Here is a 27,494-nt window from a genome sequence, read left to right on the forward strand (position 1 = left end):
ACAGTAGTGCACGCAGCATTGCCCATGTATATTATGGGGATAGGAAGAGTTGGAGAGCAGCCAAGCACTGTCTAAAATTATAGCCATGCCCCCATGCATGCTGGTCACGCCCACTGGCGGCGTGGTGTGGAAACCCCCCTATACAAATCCTGCCACTGAGTAGATCGACCTAATAAAGTAAAAACCACATTTAATTAAGTGGCATTGAAAGAGTATTCTAGAGGTCAACAGGTGCCAGCACTCAGAAGCCCTGAATGGGATGGGCCATGTCCCGTACCTGCACATTGTCCCAATCCCCCCAACTTCAAAACCAGCATCAGCAATTACTTGGTGGTAAATGTTTCAAACCTTCTAAAATGGGAAAGTGGAATTGTTGCCCATAGCAACCAATCAGTCTAGCTATAATTTTCTACATCGCCCTAGAGAAATGCTAGCTAGCGTCTGATTGGTTGCTATGGGCAACACCTCCACTTTCCCTTTGTATAAGGCTTGATACATTTAATCCTTGGTCTTAATTGTCTTTGTAGATTTTAATGTCCTTATTATTTCAGGTATACTTACTTACAATCTGGATTTGATGATTAGTATTACCACTGAAAATTACCAGCAGGAAGCGGCCATCTTGATCCAACTGCAAATCCGGTCATTTCATCAACTGTTTTACAAATAGAATATTTCTGTGTTATCGTGTAACTATAAAGTGTCAGCATATTCCTTAATGCTGTAACATAGCGGCCACTAGTTATTTAAAACCATTATAAAAAAATAATTTGCTGGAAATACAATATGTCTTAAATGATCACAAATAAGACGTGATATCTTTACTACATGTGTCAGTATTGTACATTGGAATGTTTAATTTACATTACTAGGAATAGTAATAGTGCATCCGTAAGATACCAAAGTCATCTCACTGAGATTAGAGGCCGAGGTCAGACCTGCAGCTCATCTGCTGATGAGAAAAACCAAGTCCTCTTGCGAGAGACGAAAAGTCTGTGTGGGCTAAAGATGAGAACATTCAGGACCGGCACACACCCTGCACAAAATATAATAACTATACTGTATATAACCTCTAGAATGAAGCGGAACTCTAGTGACACCTGGTGGTCAGTTTGGTTCTTTCTTCTTTTTGGACTTATTTTTTGGTTTGGGGGGATTATTAGTGCCTAGAATCCCCCCTAAACATGTCAGTAAACAGATATCAACGTATGAAAGAGGAGGACAATCAAAATATGAAAATGAAATCATACTGTATAAAAATATATATTAACCTGTGTTATCTCACCTTCAACAAAATGTTATCAAAACAAACTGAGAATGGGATCACAAGAAGAGAGCAGTGCACATGCGGTCAGTTTTAAATGTCAATGTTGTTTCATTGTTTGGATGGTTTACATTACCAAAAACTATTTTTAGATGCAATATGTGAAGAGAAATCGATGCTATATTAAGTTTGTTACAATTCTCTGATATTAATGTTACAGCTTTTTCCCCTCAAAGAAAATAAATGCTAAAAAAAACAAATCAAAACCCAATTTATATTAATATTCCAGATAGGTGTTAAATTGCATTTATTTATTTTTTATTGTAGTCATCCTATGTAAGGTCGTGTCCTTGGTTGGATATATTTAGAGGCCCATTCTCCTTAAATACAGTTGTTATGTTTATACTGTTGTTGCAATCACTGGTGCAATTGTTTACTATTGATTAATAATTCACATTTTGTGGAGCTTATAAGGATGCTGGAAACAGAGTTGGAGGATTCAGTGACTCTGCTGACCCCTTGTGTTCATTTGTGGGAACTCCTGGAAATGTCTAAGAAATGCCTTGGAAATAAATGTGACTGTACTGGAAATAAAAATAGACTCAGCCTACCAATCACAAAGCCGTCCAGCCAGCCTCGCCCCTGCTGACGTTAGTGATGGTCTTTCCTCCAGCGCTTTAATTCAACACAAATTACTACAATAATATTCATCATCTACCCAACTCAGAATAATGACACAAAGGGAGTAAGGATTGCACAAGACATGGATGATATATAAAAAGCCAAAAATAAATCAGAACATTCTGTACTTTTCTTCACTGAACAGCAGACACATAGGGGCCTTTTTTTGAAGCCCCAAACCTTGCAGAAACTGCTTACACATTTTTAAGTCAAATTGTCATTCAAGAAAAGCCTAACGCTATTTGCCGCATTAAACTGCAGTCCCTACAATTGTCGATGGGGGCATTAGCCATTGAACCCTATGGGAAGAGCATTGCCGTAGAGCAGTGTTGGCTAACCTGTGACACTCCAGGTGCTGTGAAACTACAAGCCCCAGCATGCTTATTGTTGGAAGGGTATGCTGGGACTTGGAGTTTCACAACACCTGGAGTGTCACAGGTTAGCCAACACTGCCGTAGAGGGATCTTCGGATCCCCTACGCAAACACCTGAGGTCACAAATGCGCAAAAGACACTTTGCGACAGTGAACGGCATTTTTTAGGTAAATAAAGTTATCAGTAGGACGCCTCCTATTGGACGCGCTGTCCCAGGATGATTTTTACAGAAGTGGTTACGAAAAATCATCTGTCATCATTGTGATGATAGTTAACAGGGCAAAAACACAGTTAATTAATAAACGGGCCCCTTACAGCATGCCCAATACCAGGAGGTGGGTCTGTGGACACTGTAAAACAGTCGTGTAGAATAATAAACATATTGAAATATTTAGAAATCACAGGACTAGAGGTGATGGGGGGAGAGAGGGGAGGGGAGACCACACTCTGAAGGTTTCATTTCAAATTGGGGCTGTCCTGCCTAAGGTTAGGCACACACTACAGAATTTTTCCACCAATGTGTTCTCTACAATGATTGTACCTACGACCAAAGATCCGATTGGTCGGGCGATTCATGCGTACACACTACACACGTTTTAAAACAATTTTTGCACGGCCAATCGACCGGGCAGCAATTTTTGTCAGGCCTCACGTCATCTCAAATCATTGTGAATCCGCACACACTGAAACGATATCTGGGCTCCCTGCAGCAATATGCCAAATGAATTTCAATAAAGGGCTGAACGTCAACGGCACAAACTCCCACAAACTCAGATTATGGAAAAGGAAATACGTCATCGCCATTCACTCTATAACACATCTTTTTATATAGTGTAAGTTCGTTTGCAATTGAACATTAACAATTTTTTTTAATATAATGGACACGGTTGAACTTACAGCAAGATTGTGTGTTTTTTTTGCTACTCGCTATGGCAAGAAGATGCAAGCGCAGACCCGGAGGGAAAGAAGGAGAAAGAATCAGTCTTGTTGGACCAAAGAGCGGTTCCAGAGGAGAGACTCATTTTACCATGTGCCCCTGCTGCAGGAGATACGGGACAACAACCCCGATGACTTCAGGAATGTCCTGAGAATGAATGAACCCACATTCTAGGAGCTGCTCCAACCTGTCACCTCCCTCACCCAGGAGGTCACCCGTTTAAGGAGACCCATATCTTAAATATATATTATTTTATTAAAACAGAAAGTATACAGAGTATATAAAAACTGTTCAATACAATGAAAACAATTAAGGGGTTCACAGCTGTTCACAATGCAAAATTTTACTACTTCCCATTGGGGATAGACACCCTGTACACTGTCACATACTTGTGCCGATAGATGTGGAAATCATGTAGGGTTCCGGGGTCTCTGATTGTTCTCCCACGATGAGATGTTGCATGTGGACCGGCCGAAATGTATATGATGGTGGCTGCCTGTAATGTCCTTGGTCCTGTGTGTGTGGTTGGATGTTGTTAATACAGTGTCTGGCACCAGATCCTCCCTGGTCGCCCTACAAATGATGTCATACACCAACCGTTCCATCTCTGTGCACATTGGTCTGCCAGCACTTCTCATTGTGCTTGCAGGCGTCGCTCTAGCAGAACAAAGTTGTCTTGTTGAGGTTTTGCGCCATCGAACGGTTTGCACACTCTCCTATCTGTGTGGGTACATCTGTGATCTCCTGGCTGCCTAGTGTCGGCTGGTTGGCATACGTAGGTGGATCATGTTGCTCTGCCACTTCATAGATTACTGCTTCAGATAGGACAGCAGACTGTGCAATGACAACACAATGTAAACTAGTGAGTATAACATTACATTCGTGCCACAATTTAACATTTAAACAATCTTTGTCTTACAGTTTCCTGCAACGGTAGAGCAGTTACAAGTAGTTGTTGAAGATTTTGTAACTCTTTAGAATTTCCCAAACTGTGGCGATGCCATTTATGGCAAACATGCACGAATTATGCCACCCACAAACAGTGGATCCTACTACAACTATAGAGGTTTCGTCAGCATTATTCTGATGTCCACAGTGGATGTCAACTATGAATTCCTATTGGTGGACATTGGAAATAAATGGGACTGTGTCAGTTAGCGGGGCACTAGAGCAGACTCCTCTCCATGCCAAACTTAAAAAAAAATGAACTGAATTTACCATCACTAAATATGGACTGAATGTTGTATTTGAGGCAGATGAAGAGTTTGCCTTATCCAATAATGTACTGGAACCTTACCCACAATGCAATCTGTCCACAGAGAGGAGGATCTTGAATTATAGGTTGTCACAAGCTAGGCGCGTTGTGGGAAACGCATTTGGCATTTTGAACAACAGGTTGAGAATTCCTCGTTCAGCTATAAATCTACGTGTAGAGAAGGTGGACAAAGTAGTGATGGCTTGTTGTGTCCTACACAACTTTCTTAGGCGTAAAAGCCCCACTGTGCGCGGTACGCATACCAATATGGACAACAATGTAGACGTAGCGGAAGTTGTTGGGTTGACACCACTAGTCAGGCCAGACGAGAGATGACAGTCACATGGCAAAATTAAACAAGGGAGGCTTATTTACAACATTGTAATGGTGATGGTGCTGTGCCGTGGCAGAATACCATTGTGTAATGTATGGGCAGTGTTGTATGCTTGTAATCTGTATTGCGAGGTTCATTTAAGAGAGTAAAAATGTTAAGCATTTACAATGTTGTATGTTTCACTTACTGTTCCACTTGGCGGTACTTCATCAGTATGCAATTCCCGACCACGGCCTTATCTGTGTGGAGTTTGTATGTTCTCCCCGTGTTTGCGTGGGTTTCCTCCGGGTGCTCTGGTTTCCTCCTACACTCCAAAAAACATACTGGTAGGTTAATTGGCTGCTATCAAAATTTAACCTTGTCTCTATCTCTCTGTCTGTGTGTGTGTGTTAGGGAATTTAGACTGTAAGCTCCAATGGGGCAGGGACTGATGTGAGTGAGTTCTCTGTACAGCGCTGAAGAATCAATGGTGCTATATAAATAAATGATGATGATGCACTACTTCAGATGGGGATCTACTGTCCATCTCCATGTTGCAGGTGGACTGCCTAGCAATTTCCTCATCACGGTAAAGCGCAGGAGGTCAAAGTACCACAACTTGGGCACATACACATCCTTAGCCGCTGCCCCAGATATTCAGGAGGCCTCTATCTTGTTTAATTATTTCTTGAATACAGTCCTAAGGTTCTGTATCTTTCCCTTGGCCCACTCTACATTTGCTCCAGGGTAATGTGGAAGGCAGCTCTCACAAGTTCTTCCAGAGCCGTACTCCTCTGCTGCCTGTTTGAGTAGTCTTTTGATTTAGTTTTCCACAGGCAGTGATGGGACCTGTGGCCTCAATGAAGTCTCTCATGAGCTCCACATTACGGTCAGATGCCAGGGCAATATATTTTCTACAAAAAAAAACCATACATATTGTCATATTTGCATTAAAAAAAAAAAAAGGTTGCCAACATGAACGTGTATCAATAATAAACACACTTCTACCAGGTGATTAACATACACACAACAAACAAATACAAACTTTCCAGTTAACATGCAAAAAAATGATGCACTGTCATATTTAACATGCGCACAAGTCAAGAAACATTACAGAAATTTTCGTGCTATAAAGTACGCACCTTGCTGTAATAGCGATAAAAGCAGGTAAAGTGTTCGTAGTATCCATTCGTAATCTACCGAAAGTGATGGGTAAGTTTATTATACACAAATGAACATTCACCCACAATGCTCAATTCCGTGCCTGCCCTGATTGGTCCAGACCAACCGCGAGTGCCCATGTCTGTGTCTATAAAATTAGAGAAGAAACAGTCTGGCGCCAGCGATCATAGGCAAACCAAGGGGGTTTCTAGTGCCTGGAAACCCCCCTCCCAGCTCGGGGCAATGTATGCTTGAGGTGGCTGGAACCTTAATGTAAGTTTAGGGGGGGGGGTATTTTATGTAATGTGGATGGTGTGTGAAATATTAATTTCATAGTAGGTTGAGAATGGGAGCTTTTAATTTATTGGTGGGGTGAAGGTTGGGGATATTTAATTTAGTAGTGGGTTATGGCTGACCTATTAAGAGTTGGATGATGGGACTATTCATTTAGTGCTGGGGTGGTTTGGGGGCTATTAATTGAATGTGTGGCTGAGTTGTTAGGAGTCGCGGCTCCCCGACGGGCCACCGCGACTCATTTCCGGTGCCTCAGGACGTCCTGGCCGTCTCCATGATGACCGTGACGTCACTTCCGCCCCCCACGTCCCGGTTGCCTGGGCAACAACCGGGACGCGCTGTCTCGCCTGCTGCAGCGCCCGGCCAGCTGTACTACAGCCGGGCGCATGCGCTCAGTAGAAAGTAATACAATGTTTTTTTTTTCCTGTGTGGTAAAGACTAGGATGTTTATATTAGGAGATGGCAATCTCCTTCAGTTTGAGTTGCAGGTTCCTTTTATTAGTGGAATCAACTTACTATAATATGTTTTTACATACTCTGATATTTGTAATAGGAGGAGTCTCGTTGGCACTCTGCTCCTATTGGATCCTCTCACTACTTAAGGCAGGGAGGACAGAGCCTCACTGCCAGTTATAGCTCCCAGTGTAGCTAGGCTCCCTGTTCCTGTTTCTGCTCCTTGATTGTTTTTGCTTAGACCTGATCTCCCGTGTATGACCCTTGGCTTGTTTCTGGACCCTGTTGTATTGCCTGTGACCCCTGACCTCGGATTGTGTTTGGAATTTCTTTGTCCTCTGCCGGCCCTCGACCCCTGCCTGGATTTCACTCTGCCGTTGCTTCTACCCTCCACAGCTGGGTTCTCCCCAGTCAGCGCTCATCTCTCGACCCTCTGTTTGTCTGCGGCCAAGTCTGTCCCCACCACTAGGGGCTCCAGTGAACACCAGACTTCAGAGCAGACTCCGGGTTTTGACATGCTGACCGGAGGGGTTCCTAACATTATAACTGGCCCAAAATACGATTCTATTTTCCTCTGATGGATCCCAGCCGGGCTCAAGTCCTGGCAGGACAGATCCAGGCTGTTTCACAAGTAGTTCAGGACCTTTCGCTCAGACTTTCTGCTCAGGAAGAAGCCGCCAAGGCCTTACAAGCAACTCTGGCACCTGCTCCTGAGCCTAAGTTAAACCTTCCGGACCGCTTCTCTGGGGATAGAACCCTGTTCCGGAATTTTAAAGAGAGCTGCAAGCTATATTTCCGCCTCAGGCCCCGTTCCTCGGGTTCAGAGCAGCAGAGGGTTGGTATTATCATCTCCTTACTTCAGGGCGATCCCCAATCCTGGGCGTTCAGTCTGACCCCTGTTAATCCTGCTCTGCAGTCCGTGGACACCTTTTTCAACGCTCTTGTTCTCCTATATGATGACCCAGACCGGGTGGCCTCTGCCGAATCACACCGAATCACGCCGCCCTTGTCTGAGAGCACTCAGACAAGGGCGGCGTACAGCAGAAGAGTATTGCGCTGAGTTCAGACGTTGGTCGGTCGACAGCCAGTGGAATGACCCCGCACTACGGAGTCAGTTCCGGCTAGGGCTCTCGGAGCAGATAAAGGACTCCCTGGTCCAGTACCCTTTCTCTGGAGCCCTTAGTGCAATTAGTTATTAAGATTGACCGCAGGATCAAAGAAAGGAGGTCCGAGAAGGAGGCCGCCTCGCCATCCTGGTCCTCTACAGCTGTCTACCCGGTCCCTGAGGATTTGCCGGAGCCCATGCAGTTAGGGGCTTATCGCCTGTCCCCGAGGCAAGGTCCAGGCGGTGGTCGAAGGGGCTATGTCTATACTGTGGCAATAAGGGCCATCTCTTGCGTAACTGCCCTAACAAGGCGGGAAAAGATTAGACCTAGGAGTAAAGGAAGAGGTACGCGTAGGTCTCCAAATGGTCTCTTCCAAGAATTCTGTCCTCATCCCTGCTCGGATCATGTATGGAGATAGAATGGTTTCCATCTCTGCTTTCCTAGACAGCGGTGCAGCTGGAAATTTTTTGGATGTAAACTTTGCCAAAGCACTTGGTATTCCTTCAGTAAAATTGGACTCAGAAATCACGGTCTGCGGACTTGACGGTAGACCGTTGACTGATGGAAGGATCTCATCTCAAACTCCTCCTTTGCATCTTACTGTGGGAGCTCTCCATTCTGAAGCTCTCTCATTCTTCCTGATTCCCTGTTCCTCCGTACCATTGATCTTGGGGCATCCTTGGCTTCAACTCCACAATCCTCACATCGATTGGAGCACCGGAGAAATCCTACGATGGGGTAAGGCCTGTTCATCAACCTGTCTTGTCCTACCTCTTCGGGTTGTTCAGCCTTGTCCTGAATCTCTTCCTTTACGTTACCAGGAGTTCCACGATGTGTTCTCTAAGAAGGAAGCAGACTCTCTGCCCCCGCATCGTAGCTATGATTGCTCCATTGATCTGGTTCCGGGTGCCAAGCTTCCTAAGGGAAGACTATATGCTTGTCCATTCCTGAGACTAAGGCTATGGACGACTATGTGGAGGAAAACCTACGTAAGGGATTCATTCGACCGTCTAAATCACCCGTAGGAGCGGGTTTCTTTGTGGCAAAAAAGATGGGAGTCTCCGTCCGTGCATCGACTTTCGGGGTCTGAATGGGATCACCGTGAAGAATACTTACCCATTGCCGCTCACCCTTTCTTTGATTTCTCATCTGTTCCGGATATGTAGAAAAGTTCATATTGCCCTCAAACAGGCTTCCTTCAAGTCTAAACATTATGCAGATCGGCACCGCGGACCATGTCCTTTCAAAGCCGGGGACAAGGTGTGGTTGTCCACCCGCAACATTAAACTCAAGCAACCCTGTAGGAAGTTAGGTCCCAGGTTCATTGGACCCTTTTCTATTATTAGACAAATTAACCATGTGGCTGTAAAGTTAAAACTTCCTCCATCACTCAAGATCCCTAATACTTTTCATTGTTTCTTGTTGAAAGCGGTCACAGGGTCGCATAGGTTCAGGCCACATCAATTGCACAGACCTCATCCTGTCTCAGTCAAAGGGCACCAAGAGTTCATAGTGGAGAGAATCCTGGACTCCAAAAAGGTACAAAGTCAAATCCACTTTTTGGTCCACTGGAAGGGCTATGGCCCGGAGGAACGGTCTTGGGTGCCGCGGAAACATCTCCATGCTAACCAACTTATTAAGGACTTTTTTAAAAAGTATCCTGGGAAACCTGGAAGCCGGGGTACCTTGACCCCTCCTCAAGGGGGGGGTACTGTTAGGAGTCGCGGCTCCCCAACGGGCCGCCGCGACTCATTCCCGGTTGCCTGGGCAACAACCGGGATGCGCTGTCTCGCCTGCCGCAGCACCCGGCCAGCTGTACTACAGCCGGGCGCATGCGCGCAGTAGAAAGTAATACAATGTTTTTTTTTTCCTGTGTGGTAAAGACTAGGATGTTTATATTGGGAGATGGCAATCTCCTTCAGTTTGAGTTGAAGGTTTCTTTTATTAGTGGAATCAACTTACTATAATATGTTTTTACATACTCTGATTTTTGTAATAGGAGGAGTCTCGTTGGCACTCTGCTCCTATTGGTTCCTCTCACTACTTAAGGCAGGGAGGACAGAGCCTCACTGCCAGTTATAGCTCCCAGTGTAGCTAGGCTCCATGTTCCTGTTTCTGCTCCTTGGTTGTTTTTGCTTAGATCTGATGTCCCGTGTATGACCCTTGGCTTGTTTCTGGACCCTGTTGTATTGCCTGTGACCCCTGACCTCGGATTGTGTTTGGAATTTCTTTGTCCTCTGCTGGCTCTCGACCCCTGCCTGGATTTCACTCTGCCGTTGCTTCTACCCTCCACAGCTGGGTTCTCCCCAGTCAGCGCTCATCTCTCGACCCTCTGTTGTCTGTGGCCAAGTCTGTCCCCACCACTAGGGGCTCCAGTGAACACCAGACTTCAGAGCAGACTCCAGGTTTTGACATGCTGACCAGAGGGGTTCCTAACATGAGTTTGGGGAGAAGGAGAGCTATTTCTTAAAAGTGAATGCTAATTATTTAATGTTTGGGAGGAAATAGGTTTATTTATTAAATGTAAATACTATTAATTTCATGTTGGGGTTGTTTGGGGGAAATGGATCTTTTTATTAGAGGTAAATGACATTAATGTACTGTCTGGGTTGGTTGCTGGGAGGCCTAATTATTAAATGTGGGTGGTTTTGATTTAATATCAGGCTGCTTTGGGGGAGTGAGACTTACTGTGTTCACTCATTGCTGGGATTTCTATATCATGTACTTGTCCTTTATCCAAACAGGGACCCAACATTCCAGGATCCAGACAAGCAGCAACTGAGCTTAGGACACGAGCAGCAGCAACAAGTAGTGAAAGCAGCAAGAACAGGTAGGAGAGAGCAGGACAGTCTGCCAACAGGACTTTGTCCTGACTGTACGTACAGTTGGGAGGTATGTCCAGATTCACACCGCTCTGCTTGAAAAGGGAGAGCTGCGTGCACCAAACAGTAGTGTACGCAGCGTTTTCCGTGTATATTATGGGAATAGGAAGAGTTGAAGAGCAGCCAAGCACTGTCTAAAATAATAGCCACACTCCCATGCATGCTGGTCACGCCCACTGGTGGCGTGGTGTGGAAACCCCTCTCTACAAATCCTGCGTTTGCCTCTGAGCGGGGGACTAGATCAATGACGGATAGGTGAGGGAGAAAATTTACAGTGATGAAAAAGTGGAAGGGGATGGAAATGAAGAGGAGGAAAATAATTTAACGGACATTAAAAGAGCAAAGCCAATGAGCCCAACAGAAATGGAGATGATGGCGAGAATGCTGGACCAGTACAACTATGATTGTCAAAAGAGAAAATACAGAAAAGTTGATCACAGAAAAGAAGCAATAATGCAAAAGCTCCTAAATCACATGTGGTAAGAAGACATGTCGTTTACACTTGCATACAGCAATATATGAATGTCATATGGAGCGTGTAAAACAGGTTTACTATTGATTCTCCAATAAAAGCACATTATTCCCAGTTGCCTGACGTTCTGACACCGCCCTGCGTAGGGGAATTAGAGATATCTTTACAAACACACTCCCAGAAAGAAGTCGCTGTTTGAGGGACTATCGACAGGTAGTTGAGGAATTGGTCGTGATTTCATACACGCTACATGATTGGAACAAAATTTTTAAACAGAAGGAACAATCAAATGAAGCGACGATCGGTACTTTGGAACGACTCTCGTTCATCGTATAAGTGTACAACCAATATATGGCCGGGCTGACGTGTATCGTGTGATTGGTCGGATAATTGGCTGATAAACCTATAGTGTGTACCCAGCCTAAATCAGGGCAGTTGGGAGGTATTGTTGCTCCAAAAACAAAACTTAATAAGAAGAAGTATTCACATTACTCTTATGGGCGACTTACGTCTTGTGATAGGTTTGCTACTGTAATACAAATGCACACATCCGGGATCTTTTATTTTTTTTAAACGCCACTTCCAAGCAAGTTGCGTTACGATTAGAATCGGCCCATAATGTGATTCCATAATTCAGAGGCCATCTTGGTAAAGAGATCGTCTTTACCAAGAGCTTTGTAGACTTATTCACAATGCTGATGTCAAACCCAGCGACATAGTCATCATTGTCATTATTCTAATTATCATATTGCCATGATTATCATCACTCACATAGTGCTGCACAGTCAGATGATAACCTGGGGCTGTCCTGGATATAATGAGGGGTCACTCATTATACAGGCCCAGGTCAGACACACTGTATCACCAATAAGAACTACACTTCCCGTCATGCTCCGCGGTCAGGCCCCGCCCTCAGCCGCGGTTCTTCCTGTTGCTGCTGCTGACGCTATATAGACACTTCCGCCGGAAGTGCTTTCCCTTTCCTTCCAGCAGCGCGCGGCAAGATGGCGGTGCAGATCTCTAAGAAGAGGAAGGTGAGCGGGAATCCGGCCGGTTCTCTGGCAGGAGCGGGGGCCGCGGGGAAATACCGGCGGGGGGTGATCGCTGGGGCCCGGCTGGGTGTGTGGGTGTCAGGCCGGGAGGCTGTGGAGGGTTCCTGGGGACGGATTGATGTGGATTGCGGGAGGCCGGGGCCCCGGCTTGTCATGGCGGCTGTGGAGGTGTCTGGACCAGGGCTGCCTATAATGAGAGCTCAGCCCCCGTGTACAGCTCACTGGTCACACCTCAGTTGTAGAACTACAAGTCCAAGCATGCCACACAGGCCTGAGGTTGTTTGTGCATCTTGGGGCTTGTAGTTCTGCAGGGCACCTAGTTCTGATATATAAATATATAATGCAGGGTGCAGCTATTCTCATTGCTCTATCTTCTGCCTGCAGCATGCAAACCCATGGGGGCTCCTAACACACACACCTTCCCCTGACTAGAGACCCCACATCCCAAGCCTCCACAGCTGAGCTCAGGTGTCTGTGTAGTGGTCCTATGTGATATAGTCCATGTCTGCTCACTCCTGTGTTCATATCTCTGGTTGTATGTAGATATGTGGAAATAATTAAGCTGCATTAGCCCTGGGCATTAATGTTGTGTATATATATATATATTAGTTGCATTGTATCACTTGGGATGTAACAGCCATTTACACTCACATGGTGAGTTTACTGTCCTGTCTGATGCTTGCTTGGGGTTATAGTTGGAGGTTGAGCATGTTGCATAGAAGTGTAGTGTTGTTGTAGCTATGTCAAAGTGGTGCATGTTATTGTGTACTAGTAACCGCTGGCCTCTGCTATGTATAGTCGGTGCAGGCTTCTGGAATTTAGTACAATATATTTCATATGGAACCTGCTCTGTGCTGAGCGGTTTATTAGCCTATTAAGTGATGTGATCCCTCTGATAGTCTCAGCCTTTGCTCATGGTGTTAATCTAGTGTAGGCCCCCTGCACCAAGTTAGGTTATAGAGATAGGATGGCACATCCGGTTTGTTGTGATACTGGGTCTGAGGTAAAGGTGCAAAATGTGCAATGGCCGAGACACAGCGACTGATAGTTACAGTACAGCTCGGATCACAAGTGACCTGTTAACACTAATGTGTCAGTGGTTGAAGTCTCGTCTTATATTTTACTGTCATTTGGATAGCAAATGTTTTAATTTGGCGACTGCTGCAGTTTGAGCTGTTCTGTTGCATATTGGGGGGAGGGAAATAGACCACATTGCAAAGGTTTACTGACCCATTTGTTCTACTTGGGCTATAAACAGGAATTATACTGCATGCTGCTTTACCGTGTCTGTCTAGTTCATTTGGTCATTGCACATTTCTAACACGTGTTTAATGTTACACTATTAAACCGCCCATAGACCCATGTAGGTAGACTCCTGTGTTAGAGCTGTATCTTCACGTAACACGTATGTCTTGTTGCAGTTTGTCGCTGATGGCATCTTCAAGGCTGAACTGAACGAGTTCCTGACCCGTGAGCTGGCTGAAGATGGCTACTCCGGCGTGGAGGTCCGCGTCACCCCAACCAGGACTGAAATCATCATTCTGGCTACCAGGTAGTACAGCTTGGTGGGTGGTCGGCATTGTGGGTTTAGCAGTTTCCACAGCCTAAGATGTGTTTGGCTTTGTTCTTTAAGCTTTTACTGGGCTAGCACTGCTGGTGGCCTGGTCAGACGCCTCAGGTTTACTCTATGGGTGATAATAGCTTTTTGTTATATTATTGGGGTCAGCTGTTGCTGACTTGTGACTACAAATATATAAAGCCCCTGAAGATTGATACTTTTGATTATGAGGTGGAGTATAGCAGATACAATCCTTTATAGGGTGTAGCAGTTCTTATTGCATTGTAACGGGTTATATTCACTTCCAGGACCCAGAATGTCCTTGGTGAGAAGGGTCGCCGTATCCGTGAGCTGACCGCAGTGGTGCAGAAGAGGTTCGGTTTTCCCGAGGGCAGCGTTGAGGTGAGTCTACAGGCCGCTGTTTGGAGGTTCCTCATCTGGCCTTGTTCGATAATGCCCTGCTCCAGGAGTTTGGGATTAGTACGGGACGTGATTAATTTTAATCATATGGGTTGAACCTTAGTCCTTGCTGTTACTCTGGACTATTGTGCAGACTTCCCTTACAAGACATTTCTGTGAAAGGTCTTTGTAATGGGGTAGAGGTAGACAATAGTTCTGTCAGCAATTCTGAAGACCAGAGATGGCTCACTCATGTGACCAGGCCTATCTTCATAATTTTGCATTCATAGGCTCACTGAGACCTGTTCTGATGTCTCTTTTGACCCAAGCAAACCATTATTATATTTCTGCATGCATAGAAGTCTCCAGGTAACATGCTGGAATGAATAGCTATTTTGTTTTTGTTGGCTTTAATTTCCATATTCAGAGCAAGCACATAAAACTACCCTTAAATGTATTTTTAGTTCACACGAGTACAGGGATGGCAAATATGTTTTAAGCAATATTTTAGGGAGCTACAGGGATATAGGTTTTCAGTGGCCATAGTCTACAGTAGGTTGCCCCAATTTGTATTGTCAATAGGTTTAGGAGTGCGGCCATTTAATCTCTATTATGACATTTACAAACTTCTGGCACTGGCAGATGTGACCTCTTGTGTTAAGAAGGCAATATTCATGTTTGTTGCTGATTGTATATAAATTGCTTGTGCGGTCTTGGTGGGGTTTAAAGAGTAATATGCTCAGTCATGTTCCTGTCTTTCAGCTGTACGCAGAGAAAGTCGCCACAAGAGGTCTGTGCGCCATCGCCCAGGCAGAGTCCCTGCGTTACAAGCTCCTGGGAGGTCTGGCCGTGAGGAGGTGACAACAGTTTAATATTTCATATATTCAGATCCATTCTTATGTTTCCTCAATTAGTTCTTACATCAAGCGTGTGTTCATATCACTTCTGTGAGGATTCGATGACGAGTCTAATTCCGTTCTGTCATGTCCGGGTAGTTGTGGTGGTTGCGTTCTGCATGCTGTCATATCTCCCCGCCATTGTCAGAATGTTACATGAAGACGAGTTGCGAGGCATTTGTCTGAGAAGTGCCGTACTGTGGCCAGAGGGCTTCATGTGTATAAACAAGGCCGTAGACTTGTGTGTTTGTGCCACTCGGTACTGCTGGTTTTCCTAGAACCTTTGAATGGCCAGTGTAGTATTTATGAAGTCAAAACACGCTCAGATATATCTTATAATAATCCAGTGGTTTCCTTTATTTTCCTGTATACAACAGTTACTGAAGTTGGTCACCCTTTAATGTAGCACTTTCACAATAGCCTAATAGGTGGAATGGCAATCTGTATATACTGTACAGCTTCCTTTTGGCCTGTATGTTAAACGCTTAATACTTTCTTCCCACCATTAGAGCCTGCTATGGTGTCCTACGTTTCATCATGGAGAGTGGTGCCAAGGGCTGCGAGGTCGTTGTGTCCGGCAAACTGCGCGGGCAGAGAGCCAAGTCCATGAAATTCGTGGATGGTCTGATGATCCACAGTGGAGACCCCGTCAACTACTACGTGGATACAGCCGTGCGCCACGTACTCCTCAGACAGGGTGAGATGTCCGTCTTGTCCCCTCGCCCTCCCAGCCACATGCTTTCTGTTCACAAATAGTTGATAGTGGACCATGAAGACCAAGGCTTACATCCATGTTGGTGCAGTCTATGGGATTCTAAGCTTGCAAGCGGGGCTCCTACTTCCGTCTGTATTACCCATTATTGACTTTATTAGTCTGTGTTCCAAATTGTAAAGCGCACAGAATTTGATGGTGGGGTATAATTGATGATGCAGGACCTTTCACCCATGTTGTTGCTTTTTAATGGTGCCCAGATTTATCGAGCTTTGCTGAAGAAATGTTACTGATTTTCTAGACTCCAGAAACGTTTGCTTGTAGCTTAAGCGTATGACAGCGTGTTCTTCATAGAGGCCTAAACCACACAGCTGATGTCTTGTAGCAGCATCTAAAATGATGGATGCAGTATTGTGCTACTCGTCTGGAGTCTAATTCTAGTCCCTTCAGGGTACATCCAAAGTGAGCGGTGTAGGTTTGCTCCATAGGGGAGACTGGCGGATTGTATCCGCTCTAACAAATCTCATCGTCCCTTAGTAATTCACCATTCTGCTGTCTACCCCTTATATTTATTGGACTTGATTAGTACAGTTGATTGGCAGGCATTCGAGTTATATCGTAACTAAGTGCAGTCAGTTCTCAGTTATCTGGCTAATAGAGGTATGGTTTATTGGGAGTCAGTGGATTTAGTTGGATCTCATTTGTTTGTGATATTAATACAATGTTTCTCTGAATAACATGCTGTGAATTAACCTTGTGTACTGTAAGGATTTACATTTGATACTAAATGTAACAAGCAATAATGTGTAATGGAGTTAGATGTGGTCCTCTCAGTATGGTTAGATAATTGGTACCAATTAGATGGACATCACTAAATGCCAGTTCTGTTCTTTTCACTAATTTCTTGGACAGTTTTGTTCTCCGATTGCTGGATTGTTCCGCCCTTCAGTGATGATACGATGACGAGTCAGACAAGGACGTTCCTGGTAGAGGTTCCTGTACAGCGTCACGTTCTGTGTCTCTGTGCCTGGTCTCTACCAGAGACTTGTCCTAACTCCTGATTGATTTAGAGGCATTTGTCTGAGAAGGGCGGAGGGGTCGGTATGTTAGGATACTAATCCCACCCTGGGGGAGTTCTCCTTTAAGTTGCCACTGACCCATTTGCGTTGCTGATGTGTAATAAGTCTGTAAATGCTGCAGGTGTGTTGGGCATCAAGGTGAAGATCATGCTTCCTTGGGATCCCAGCGGAAAGATCGGCCCCAAGAAGCCCCTTCCTGATCACGTCAGCATTGTGGAGCCCAAAGACGAGATCCTGCCAACGACTCCCATCTCTGAGCAGAAAGGAACCAAACCTGAGCAGCAGGCACAGCCCCCTGCCATGCCCCAGCCTGTGCCCACCGCCTAATGGGTATGTACCTGGAGCATTCTGCTGTGTCAGGGATAGATGAGCCTTCAGTGATGATCCGATGACGAGTCTGATTGGGTAAATCCTCTCCCAGTGGCCGCTGTCTGCCTCACGTTCTGTGCTGTAGACGTCAGCTCTCTGGGTCAGGGCTGCCCTTCACGTGATGTCTTTGAGGCATTTGTCTGAGAAGGTGTGTTGTAGTTCTGTCCTCCAAGCACATGTCATGGTGCACGCCGGCATCCTTCCCGGTCGGTGTGTGCTCTTTGTCCACCTGAATGTGCATGGAGAAAATGGTGGTCGTCCCTTTAGAGTTACTGCAAATACTTGGAAGACTTTAACATCCGCTACTGTTTAACTTTATCTTAATCAGGAGTGAAGGCACATCAGGACTGTCAATGCGTGTGTCGTATGTTTCAATGCTCTTATTGTATTTGTTACATTAGGAAAAAGGGCCCCCAATGAATCCGTAAAATAGTCCGTTTGTGGGGAGAAAAAAGTTGTACTCTGTCCTGAGGACAGGGACAGTCCATCAAATTCACCCACTGCGCACATTGAATGATTTATATATTCCCTGACCTCAGAAAATGATCTTACCCCAATGTGTCCTCTTATATTTAGCAGAATCACAATTCTGGGGTCTCCATACCTTGTCTGATCTGAAATATCGGTCTCCATTTTTTTTTTTCTCCTAGGGTGCTGAAAACCAGGACAACATTTTTGGATACCAGCTCAGAAATTCTATAAAATAAAAAACCCTAAAAAAATTACCATGTTTTGGTTTTCATTAAGGAACATAATCGCTATGGCTAGATCAGTGGAGGGGGAGTGCGTTACCACCTAGGACAATATTTCCCACAGGTGCCCTCTCCACTTAGCAGTTATCACTTAGCAGTTATTTGGCAGGGACCCTAAGTAGAAACCGCTGAATGGAGCAGGTCTCGGGGATCCAGCCAGGGCTAGAGACCATATTAGGGAAATATTTTCTTTAGTGGTAGCGCAGCTGTAGAGAGGACTTGACTCCTTTTCATGTCACCTTTAGAAAAGATTGCTTTGTGTGTTTGAGCAGGAGTTTTATTACACAGCGTTTTATTCAGCACTATTTGTGTGTTGCTCACTCCTTGGCAGACTTCAGCCAGCACTGCGGAGCAGTCTGGATGGTGTGTGATTGCTCATGGGGTTGGGAGATTATTTAAGGAATACTCAAATTGGATGTAAATGTTTTATTTACAAAGTAAATGTAACAGATGTTTAGTTCTCTGTCACACACTACACTTCAGCTCTGTGTGATAGAACCCTCACATTTGTAAAGACACCTGATCCACCCCCTTTGTATCACATCACCTTAAGCCATTTATTCTGTGCAAAAGACTAATGCAGCGTTTGGATTGAGGAATTATACTTGTAATATATGGCAGGATGCTGAGTGACTGTCAGACATGAATGTTTTCTAGACGTACATGGTGCTTCTTCCTATAGTCCCTACCATCAGTGATGAATGACCAGAGATACATTGTTTACACAACTCCTTTCATAGTCAATAAGTTTATTATATGTTGTCTCGTGATACAACCTACTTTGTTTTAAATAGGATAGGAAAAATTGGTGTAAAATATGGGCTTTGTTATGAGGGAAAACTCATAATAAATGTATCAGACTCCAGCGTGTAATACGTCTGCAAACAGTGTCTGACCAATCACAGATCTACAGTGAGGGGGCGTGAGAAATAACATCACAGCCTGTCCTATATAGTCCATGTACAGTGCTGTAATACACAACACACTGCATCTGGGTATTTGTATAATATGTGGGAGAAATAAGGACCTGTGTAGAAGTCCTCTGAACTGTACAATAAGGGTATAATGGTATGTGGCTGGAAGAGGAAGAAGGAATCCAGAAAGGACACAAGCATTTGAGATTAAAGAACAAGTCGTCTTAAGATGGAAAAGGCCTTTAACAGAAGGTATGAGTCTGGCTATGGTGCATTCATCTTTTACATACATCACCTTGTTCATGGAACAATATTCTTGCCCAACCCTGTTTACAACATGCCTGTGGCACTGACCGTGTCCCGTTAATCGCTGCTGACACTGGGGAATGGTTCTGGCAACTCTCATGACATCTGGAGAGGTCTGCAACGGCCGTCAGCCTGCGGCTTGTCACCGACATCCAGGATACTACATAGGCTTCTGCACGTGACAGGTAATGAAGGATTACCTCCTGTGTCTTCTAACTGCTGATTTACTATAATGGCAGCTTGTAAATGTCTGGTACTTTGTATGTGGCAGAGCCTTGAGGGATTTCAAGAGAATGTAAAATTGGAAAGTACAATGCTCATCAAAATGTTCTCATCTGGTTTTAACATTGACTGTAAAGTAAATGTGTAATAGAACTGTACTATGTTCATTTTGGGAGGTCCTATGTCTGTATAGTGTAATATTTCCATGGAAGTTAGGATATTTATCCATACTGTGCAATGGTAGGAATATGGTAGTCAGAATATATGTAAATAAAGATCATGGGATAAATATTCTGACATAGTTGTGGAAACATGGTGCAATGTAAGTGGAGGGTGGATCCCTTCATGTTAATGTAGTGAAGAATCAGATGTATAATACAATGTGACAACCAGAGGGGGCTGTTTCTGAAGGGGCATCGCTCCACGTTGGTACAAAGTGTTTTCTATGTTAAGTCCAGGAAGAGTTGGTTAGCCCAGAGAGATGTCAGTGCAGGTGATGCAGAAGGTGCCTTATATTTGGCTTTTAAAGTCCAGCTCCTTTTACCAGTAGAATGTAATTGCATTGCTCATGTGAGTATCAGCTTAGTGGGTGAATGTCCTTCCCAGAGTGTATACCCTGTGTCTAATGTATGGAGTAACTGCGTGGTCCTTACCTGGGGTTTGTCTCTTCAGCTCTCACCTGGAGGCTATGAAGTGCCCTGATTGGAGGATACAGCTCATACGGAAGATGTTTATCACCTGCACCCAGCGCATGAAGCTGCACCTGGGAATATATCTGTTGGGAACAATACAGTCCAGGTACAGCCTTCTAGAACATGATTGTGTATTAACACTACTATAGCGCCAGCAGACTTAGAAGTGCTTTACAATGTCATACTAATCTTGGCTCGCTGTGCTGCTTATTGGAATTGTGTGATTGGGAGATTTGCACTCATTAAAGTGGGACATGGCTTGTTCCCACTTCTGCTAATTAGACTCTATACAAACACTAATTTCTTATTGCTTGTGATTGCGGGAATTTTCCGCCCTTCAGTGATGATACGATGACGAGTCAGACAAGGACGTTTCTGGTAGAGGTTCCTGTACAGTGTCACGTTCTGTGTCTCTGTGCCTGGTCTCTACCAGAGACTTGTCCTAACTCCTGATTGATTTAGAGGCATTTGTCTGAGAAGGGTGGAGGGGTCTGTGTGGTTGGATACTAGGCACCCCTGAGGGGGTGGTCTCCTTTAAGTTGCCCTTTTGCCACATTGTGTTTCTGTCTTGTAATGATAAATCTGTAAATGCTGCAGGTGTTGGACAGAAAGATCGGCCCCAAGAAGCCCCTTCCTGATCACGTCAGCATTGTGGAGCCCAAAGACCAGATCCTGCCAACGACTCCCATCTCTGAGCAGAAAGGAACCAATGTGCCATGCCCCAGACTGTGCCCACCGCCTAATGGGTATGTACCTGAAGGATTCTGCCGTATCGGGGATAGATGAACCTTCAGTGATGATCCGATGACGAGTCTGATTGGGTAAATCCTCTCCCAGTGGCCGCTGTCTGCCTCACGTTCTGTGCTGTAGACATCAGCTCTCTGGGTCAGGGCTGCCCTTCACGTGATGTCCTTGAGGCATTTGTCTGAGAAGGTGTTCTGTAGTTTTTACTGGGTGCGTAAGAGGATAGATATTAAGGGTCACTTTAGAACTGCAAAAAACATTGTTCCACCCGGCATTACTTAAATCAGATGCACCAATTCTCCCAATGCCATGCTCCTCTATACTGGCCCCATAAAAGGGAATTTAAAGTCAAACCAACTAGTTAAATATCCCCCATCTGTTTTATTTAGCTTAATTTATCTCCTATTCAGGGGGAACATCAGGGACTGTATTGCATTATTAGAATATGAAGATCTGTAGTAATGTATTTTATTTTTTTTTATTTCCTAGGATGCTGACAGCAGGATGTGACGTTAATGAACACCAGCACAATCTGTAAAATAAAAATAAACTGTAGCTAGAGATTCTGTTTGGTACAGAACGGGTTTGTATGTACTAGCTCCATAGATAGACCACTGATCTAAACTAAATAAAATGAAAATTTAACGCCCATCTCAGTCTCCACGTTGGTCAGGTACAGGGGTGTCCTTTAATTCAATGGTCCTTTAATTCAATGGTCCTTAACTGGGACATGTTCAGTCCTAAAGGCTGACAGCTCACCTGGAGAGTAAGATGTGCCCTGATCCATGTCCCCCCTCCAGATGAGGGTGTTACCTAGGTCCTCTGCAGACCACCAGGACACTGTTATTGGATCCTTATTGCAGCCCAGCTTACGTCCTAACTGGTTCTTAGCTGTACAACTCTCGCCTCAATGATAACACAACATTGTACAATAAGATAAGGTGTCCACAGCTTAATGTATTTGCTTGTCCTTAAGTATTGGAGATTTGGGACACGAGTCATCTTCCTTTAGGACACCCCCTATGTTTATATGTGAAGGCTCATTTCGGGGGTGGCCACCCAATCTTCTGATATCCTAGTGATATCAATTATGTTCCAGAACTAAGTGGCTGTTCCTCAAATAAGTAATCATCTATTTATATAGCGTCACTAATTCCGCAGCGCTGTACAGAGAACTTACATCAGTCCCTGCCCCAATCGCAATTTGATCGCAGCCAATTAACTTACCAGCATGTTTTTGGAGTGTGGGAGCAAACCCACGCAAACACGGGGAGAACATACAAACTGCACCCAGATTGGTGTTTATACTGTGTGTACTCTTTATTTGTAAAATTACCTGTAATATCAATCCTCATACTGATTTAACTTGGAGTTAGAATTATAATAGTAAGTGCGCTACACTCTGATCATCTACTGTGATGAGATAGCCACTGCGAATTCAATACTATAGCAGGGCAGATATAAATAACATTACTCAGTCAAGTTGATCACTATTAAGAATACTCTAAGCGGTGTGATCAAAGATTCATTCTTGTAGAACTGATAGTCAAAACACTTAAAGCATATTCCAATCAGCCTGTAAGTGCTGATACACGATCATGGTAACAGTTTAAGTCTCGGTCTGCGTATCTGACAAGTGGATTGAATACATAATTTATAGGTTATGCCCTGCAATAAAATACAGGGGGAATATAGACTCATAAGGATATAATATCCCTATATAGCCTAAGGCATTCCACCTCATATATAACAGATAGTAATCACAGCCAGCTCTTTTAAAATAAAAAAAATAACTGCATATAATCACCAATATTTCGCTGTTCTTATTTATATAAAAGAAACTTTAAAAATGGTTTTGACATTTTTAACTTCAATCCAACATAAGTTATATTTTAAATTCTACATTTTGGATCTCCGTAATAATTCGAAGACTTTGAGTGCACCCTTATAAATCCAGCGGTTTTTCTTTAGTTTTTGTGCTGATATTGTCAATTGTGCTGATGGCCAGAGCCGGATTTAGACCTCATAGGGCCCTAGGCAAGATACTGGTTTGGGCCCCACCTGCCGCCCCCCGAGACCCCCCCAGTGAAACAATCCATAGGAATGCATTTTTTTATTTTTTTTTAAAGCATAGATTATATTAACTGTTAATACCTACTAGAGAAGATAGTGCAGACAATGATATACCAATAAATATTAACTTTTAATTGAATCCTTACATAAAACAGAGCACAAATAATGTTATACATAGCTTTAATTAATTACATTTAAATAATAGGAGTTTTTTCAATAATCTGTTAAAATGATTACTTTTCATTACTCACGTTTGCTGATGAAAAGAAAGGTTATTTCAGTCCCAGACAGTTGATAATATTGGTCCAACTCTGCGCACTGTACCTTGATCCTCTGTATGATGTCACTTCAGTCCCTGCACGCCCAGTCCAAGCACACTGGGCCTGTGTAAGCTCTCACAGCTCCCTCCTACAAAAAATGTATTTGGCCAAATAAGTTAAAGTACACTTTAATCACTTTTGCTCCTCCTTCACACTTCCCCTTTAGTACACTGTACTCCCTTCATCATCACACTGTGCCCTCCATATTTTTTGCTCCCCTTGTTTATTTCCACATTTGTGTCATCATGCCCCTCTGCTACATATTTTTGCCATTATGCCCCTCTGATACTTATTATTGCCATCATACCCCCTCATGCCCCTCTGATACTTATTATTGCTATCATGCCCCCTCATGCTCCTGATACTTATTATTGCCATCATGCCCCCTCATGCCCCTCTGCTACTTATTATTATTGCCATCATGCCCCCCATATACATATTATTGCCATCATGCCCCCCATATACAGATTATTGCCATCATGCCCCTCATATACATATCATTGCCATCATGCCCCCCATATACATATTATTGCTATCATGCCCCTCATATACATATTATTGCCATCATGCCCCCCATATACATATTATTGCCATCATGCCCCCCATATACAGATTATTGACATCATGCCCCTCATATACATATCATTGCCATCATGCCACCATATACATATTATTGCCATCATGCCCCCCATATACAGATTATTGACATCATGCCCCTCATATACATATCATTGCCATCATGCCCCCCATATACATATTATTGCTATCATGCCCCCATATACATATTATTGCCATCATGCCCCTCATATACTCCCTTAATACCTCTGACATTGCCCCTCCTTTAGTTAACTTACCTTCTATTCTGCTTGTTTACTTCTCCGTTCGATGGCGCGCTGCCGCTGCTCCTCCTCTCTTCTCAGTCAGTGCTCCTCGCCACTTCTTACTGAAAATCACGTCGGGAGTGACGTCATCACGCCCGACGTCATTTTCAGTAAGAGAGGAGAGGAGACTCCCGACGAGCGGTCAGCTGACTTCTTTTTTTTTTTTTTACTTCTTTCTTTTCGGCATTATGCCGGCAGACAGAGGGGGATGGCAGGCGGAGGGGAGTGCCCCTCTGCCTTGCCTGCCCCGCTCACCATTGGCTCTGACAGGGCCCTCTAGGTACCGCTGGGCCCTAGGCAGTCGCCTAGGGTGCCTAGCGGGAAATCCGGCCCTGCTGATGGCTGAACCTTATGCGAATTTAATGATCAAATAGAATGATCAGTGTAAAATATAAGATAATTGCATAATAAGTCAATTTAAATTGTTAGTGTTACATATTACTCTACCTTTTTTTGTACAGATTTTAACCAGCTCGCTGCAACCTTTGGTCAAAAGTGGTAAAAATTTGGACAGCTGTGAAAATATCATTTAAAAAAATAAACTGGAAATGAATGTTAGTGCTACAAATAGTAATGTAAGAGCAAAATCCGACAATTTTTAATTAAATGCAGATCCAAAATCAAAACCACTTCAGGATTTTTGGGCAAAAGCAAAACACAACTTTTAGAGCCAAAAAACGCGGTCTGTGCACATCTGTATAAATATATATATTACAAATTATATAGATATTCAAAACTGTCACACAACTTGCGATATCTGACGTTGCATTTAGTTATTGTGCTCTGTCATCAGACATCTCGGATGAAGAGTAGCTGGCAGGATGTTGGCTCTGTAAGAAAAATGTGTTCCCCCAATGACCACATCTTTATCTCGGTTAGATTCAGTTCTGTTAATCTTCAGAAACTGCTACATGTATCTTGGTGACTATTAACAGTAGAATAGAATATTAATAGAATAAACTGCACATCTGCAATCCTGTACACACAGAGACTGGAATCCCATTGTGTACAGTAATTGGGGGCAGGTGAAAAATACAGTAATAGCTATTTCATCCTCACACAAAGACCTGGGGGGATGGACCCCTGTGAGAAGAGCGGGCTTATAATCCTAGCGTGGGTGGTAATGAGGGTAAAGGAGTTGTCGGATTGGGAAGAGATATGTTAAGCAGCTAAATCTGGGGCTGGTGCAAGCTTTTTCGGAGCTGGTTTTGGGATTGAGTGGGTTGGTACCTCGTGTCTGGCATTGAGTATCAGCCTGGACAGGGAAAAGATGGCCTGGGCTATGAGTGGGTGATAGATATCGGGCTGACCAGACAGTATTAACCAGTGGAAGGACCTACTTCTGGAGAGGGGTAAGGCAAAGACCAGGTATAAATTGGCACCGGGTTGCTAGACTACCGCAAAGCAGAGGATGTGCTGGTGCCCTCTATAATAGCAGGTGGGGGTTTTATTGCAGCCAAGGTTGCGGGGACTTGTGAAGGGGGTTTATGTGAAAATAAAAGCAGGAACACATCAAGAGGGGGTAGTCCCGAACGATGGCTTGAGGCAGGTGGGGGGGGCAGCTGGGTAGGATATTACAGTGTAAGGGGTCTGTAATGTGTGTGGGGAGGTGTTGTTCTCTGGGGGGCTGGGGAGTTAGAGCGGCATGCTGCATTATTTGACTATTTCTGACTACCATATTGCTCGTGGAGCAAAATAAGGCAGGTTGCAGAGGACAGATGGAACTAGGTTGTGTGAAGTTGTCTGTCCTTGTTATACAATTACCTGTTAATTAAAGGTGTTGTCTATCTTGAACCCCCTCTCTATAATTAAACATACCCAAAGAGGGGGGGATCTCTTCACAGAAATCCCCCCCCCCTTCCCAGCTGAACCATAGAGCTGGCTCACCCCCTGTTGCTGGAGGTCAGTAGGAGAGTTAATTCTTAAGCAGGGACTGATTTAGGGATCAGGCTGCTCTAGGCTAATTTGCTCATAGCGTCCGCATTTCACACCAGGCCAATACGCAGTAGGTAAGAGCTAACTCATGCTTAATTTAAAATCTGGCTTCCTTCCCCCCCAACCAATGTTTATGTTCCCCTGTTAACAAACCTCAGGCACACTTGACTTATGAAATGGGTCACAGTAATCTTTGTCACACATTTCGGCATGAACAGGTGCTACTGAGGGGGAAGATATGAAGGGGGGGCTGTCACACCTGCGCCTGTCGCCATCCTTGTCTGTCCTACTCGCTTATCCTCAAGCGCCCGCCCAAGGATGACTCCTTGTCTTCAGCCTTTATAATGGGAATACGCCAAGATTAAAACCTTAATACATTATTCTTTTATTTGGAGAACAACTATTCTCTTATTTTCTTAAATGCATTTCAGTTAATACCTCTCCTGTCACAATTTTGCGTCCCTAGCCTGCAGCCTATTGGATAATAAGGCCCTGTTCTTACGAGATTCCAAATTTTTGTTAAGGTCCATTCCACATCTCATTTACTGATATCACATTTAGATGCAAAATTTGCTCTAGACCGTAACTAACAACCAGACGTTTTCCTTTATTCTCTAACTTGGACTAGACACATAAAAGCTAATTGCTGATTGGTTGCTAGGGTTCAGTGCAAGTTTTTGCACCTAAATGGGATGTCAGTAAATGAAGCTTACTGACTCGGATCGAACTATAAACCACTCTTTTTACTACCCATTTATGTACAACAAGAGACCTTATTAACTGTTTACTTCACATGCTAAAACCCTAGACAATCAGAGCAGTTTAGATCAGTGATCTTAGAATTCGTATTGCTCTTGGCACTCACAGAAGAGTAACGCCCACTTTGAGAGACTCCATCATGGCCGCCTCCACTCAGCAATAGATAAGATAAGGGTAAGACACTATTGGGCTCTGGGAAAACATCATGTTAGTGGCCCCCCCATACCCATTTGCAAAACATGAGGCATAGCTTGCAGCTGTACTGGTAGGTTAAATGGCTTCAGACAACAGTAGTCCTAATGTGTGCGTGTGGTAGGGGATATAGATTGTAAGCTCCACGGGGGCAGTGACTGATGTGTATGATTAAAAACACTCTGTAAACTGCTTCATAACATGTAGGCACTATATAAATAAAAGGTTAAAAATAATAATTGCATCCTAAAAGTGCAATTGTGCCAATATTTTAAAGAAAGCAGCCCCCCTAAAAATGAAATATTTGAAAAAGTTTAAGTTATTACTAGTACAAATCATAGTGTATGTGGGTCGAAGAGGAAATTTAGAAGTTGCGGTGTGGAAATATCTATCTATCTACAGACATAATGTAAGTGACTGGAATGTGGTAGTGTTACAATGAAGGCT

At 44.1% G+C, this 27,494-nt stretch overlaps 1 protein-coding gene and 4 non-coding genes across 6 annotated transcripts in view; all 5 read left to right on the top strand.

Annotated features, from left to right (window-relative positions):
* Positions 1–12,149: 12,149 nt before the first annotated feature.
* Positions 12,150–27,494, top strand: part of RPS3 (ribosomal protein S3) — a 127,641-nt gene continuing 112,296 nt past the window's right edge. The window contains exons 1-7 of one of the 2 annotated variants that reach the window (XR_012688558.1): positions 12,150–12,226; positions 13,666–13,796; positions 14,111–14,204; positions 14,964–15,058; positions 15,607–15,794; positions 17,010–17,218; positions 17,908–17,971. Coding sequence is in view for 1 of the 2 variants with exons in the window: in XM_075198546.1 (XP_075054647.1) it covers positions 12,197–12,226; positions 13,666–13,796; positions 14,111–14,204; positions 14,964–15,058; positions 15,607–15,794; positions 17,010–17,215 (744 nt within the window). In the remaining variant the exon portion in view is untranslated. Of the gene's footprint in view, positions 12,227–13,665; positions 13,797–14,110; positions 14,205–14,963; positions 15,059–15,606; positions 15,795–17,009; positions 17,219–17,907; positions 17,978–27,494 lie in introns of those variants that run through there. The other variant, XM_075198546.1, reaches the window with a different exon arrangement.
* LOC142141837 (small nucleolar RNA SNORD15) lies at positions 16,753–16,898 on the top strand. The gene has a single exon (XR_012688874.1). It is a non-coding gene; the product is annotated as a small nucleolar RNA SNORD15 (small nucleolar RNA).
* LOC142141838 (small nucleolar RNA SNORD15) lies at positions 17,261–17,406 on the top strand. Its single transcript, XR_012688875.1, has one exon. It is a non-coding gene; the product is annotated as a small nucleolar RNA SNORD15 (small nucleolar RNA).
* On the top strand, positions 20,479–20,624 carry LOC142141836 (small nucleolar RNA SNORD15). The gene has a single exon (XR_012688873.1). It is a non-coding gene; the product is annotated as a small nucleolar RNA SNORD15 (small nucleolar RNA).
* LOC142141840 (small nucleolar RNA SNORD15) lies at positions 20,932–21,077 on the top strand. The gene has a single exon (XR_012688876.1). It is a non-coding gene; the product is annotated as a small nucleolar RNA SNORD15 (small nucleolar RNA).

The sequence above is a fragment of the Mixophyes fleayi genome, chromosome 2 (assembly GCF_038048845.1).
Source record: "Mixophyes fleayi isolate aMixFle1 chromosome 2, aMixFle1.hap1, whole genome shotgun sequence".
NCBI classification, from domain to species: Eukaryota; Metazoa; Chordata; class Amphibia; order Anura; family Limnodynastidae; genus Mixophyes; species Mixophyes fleayi.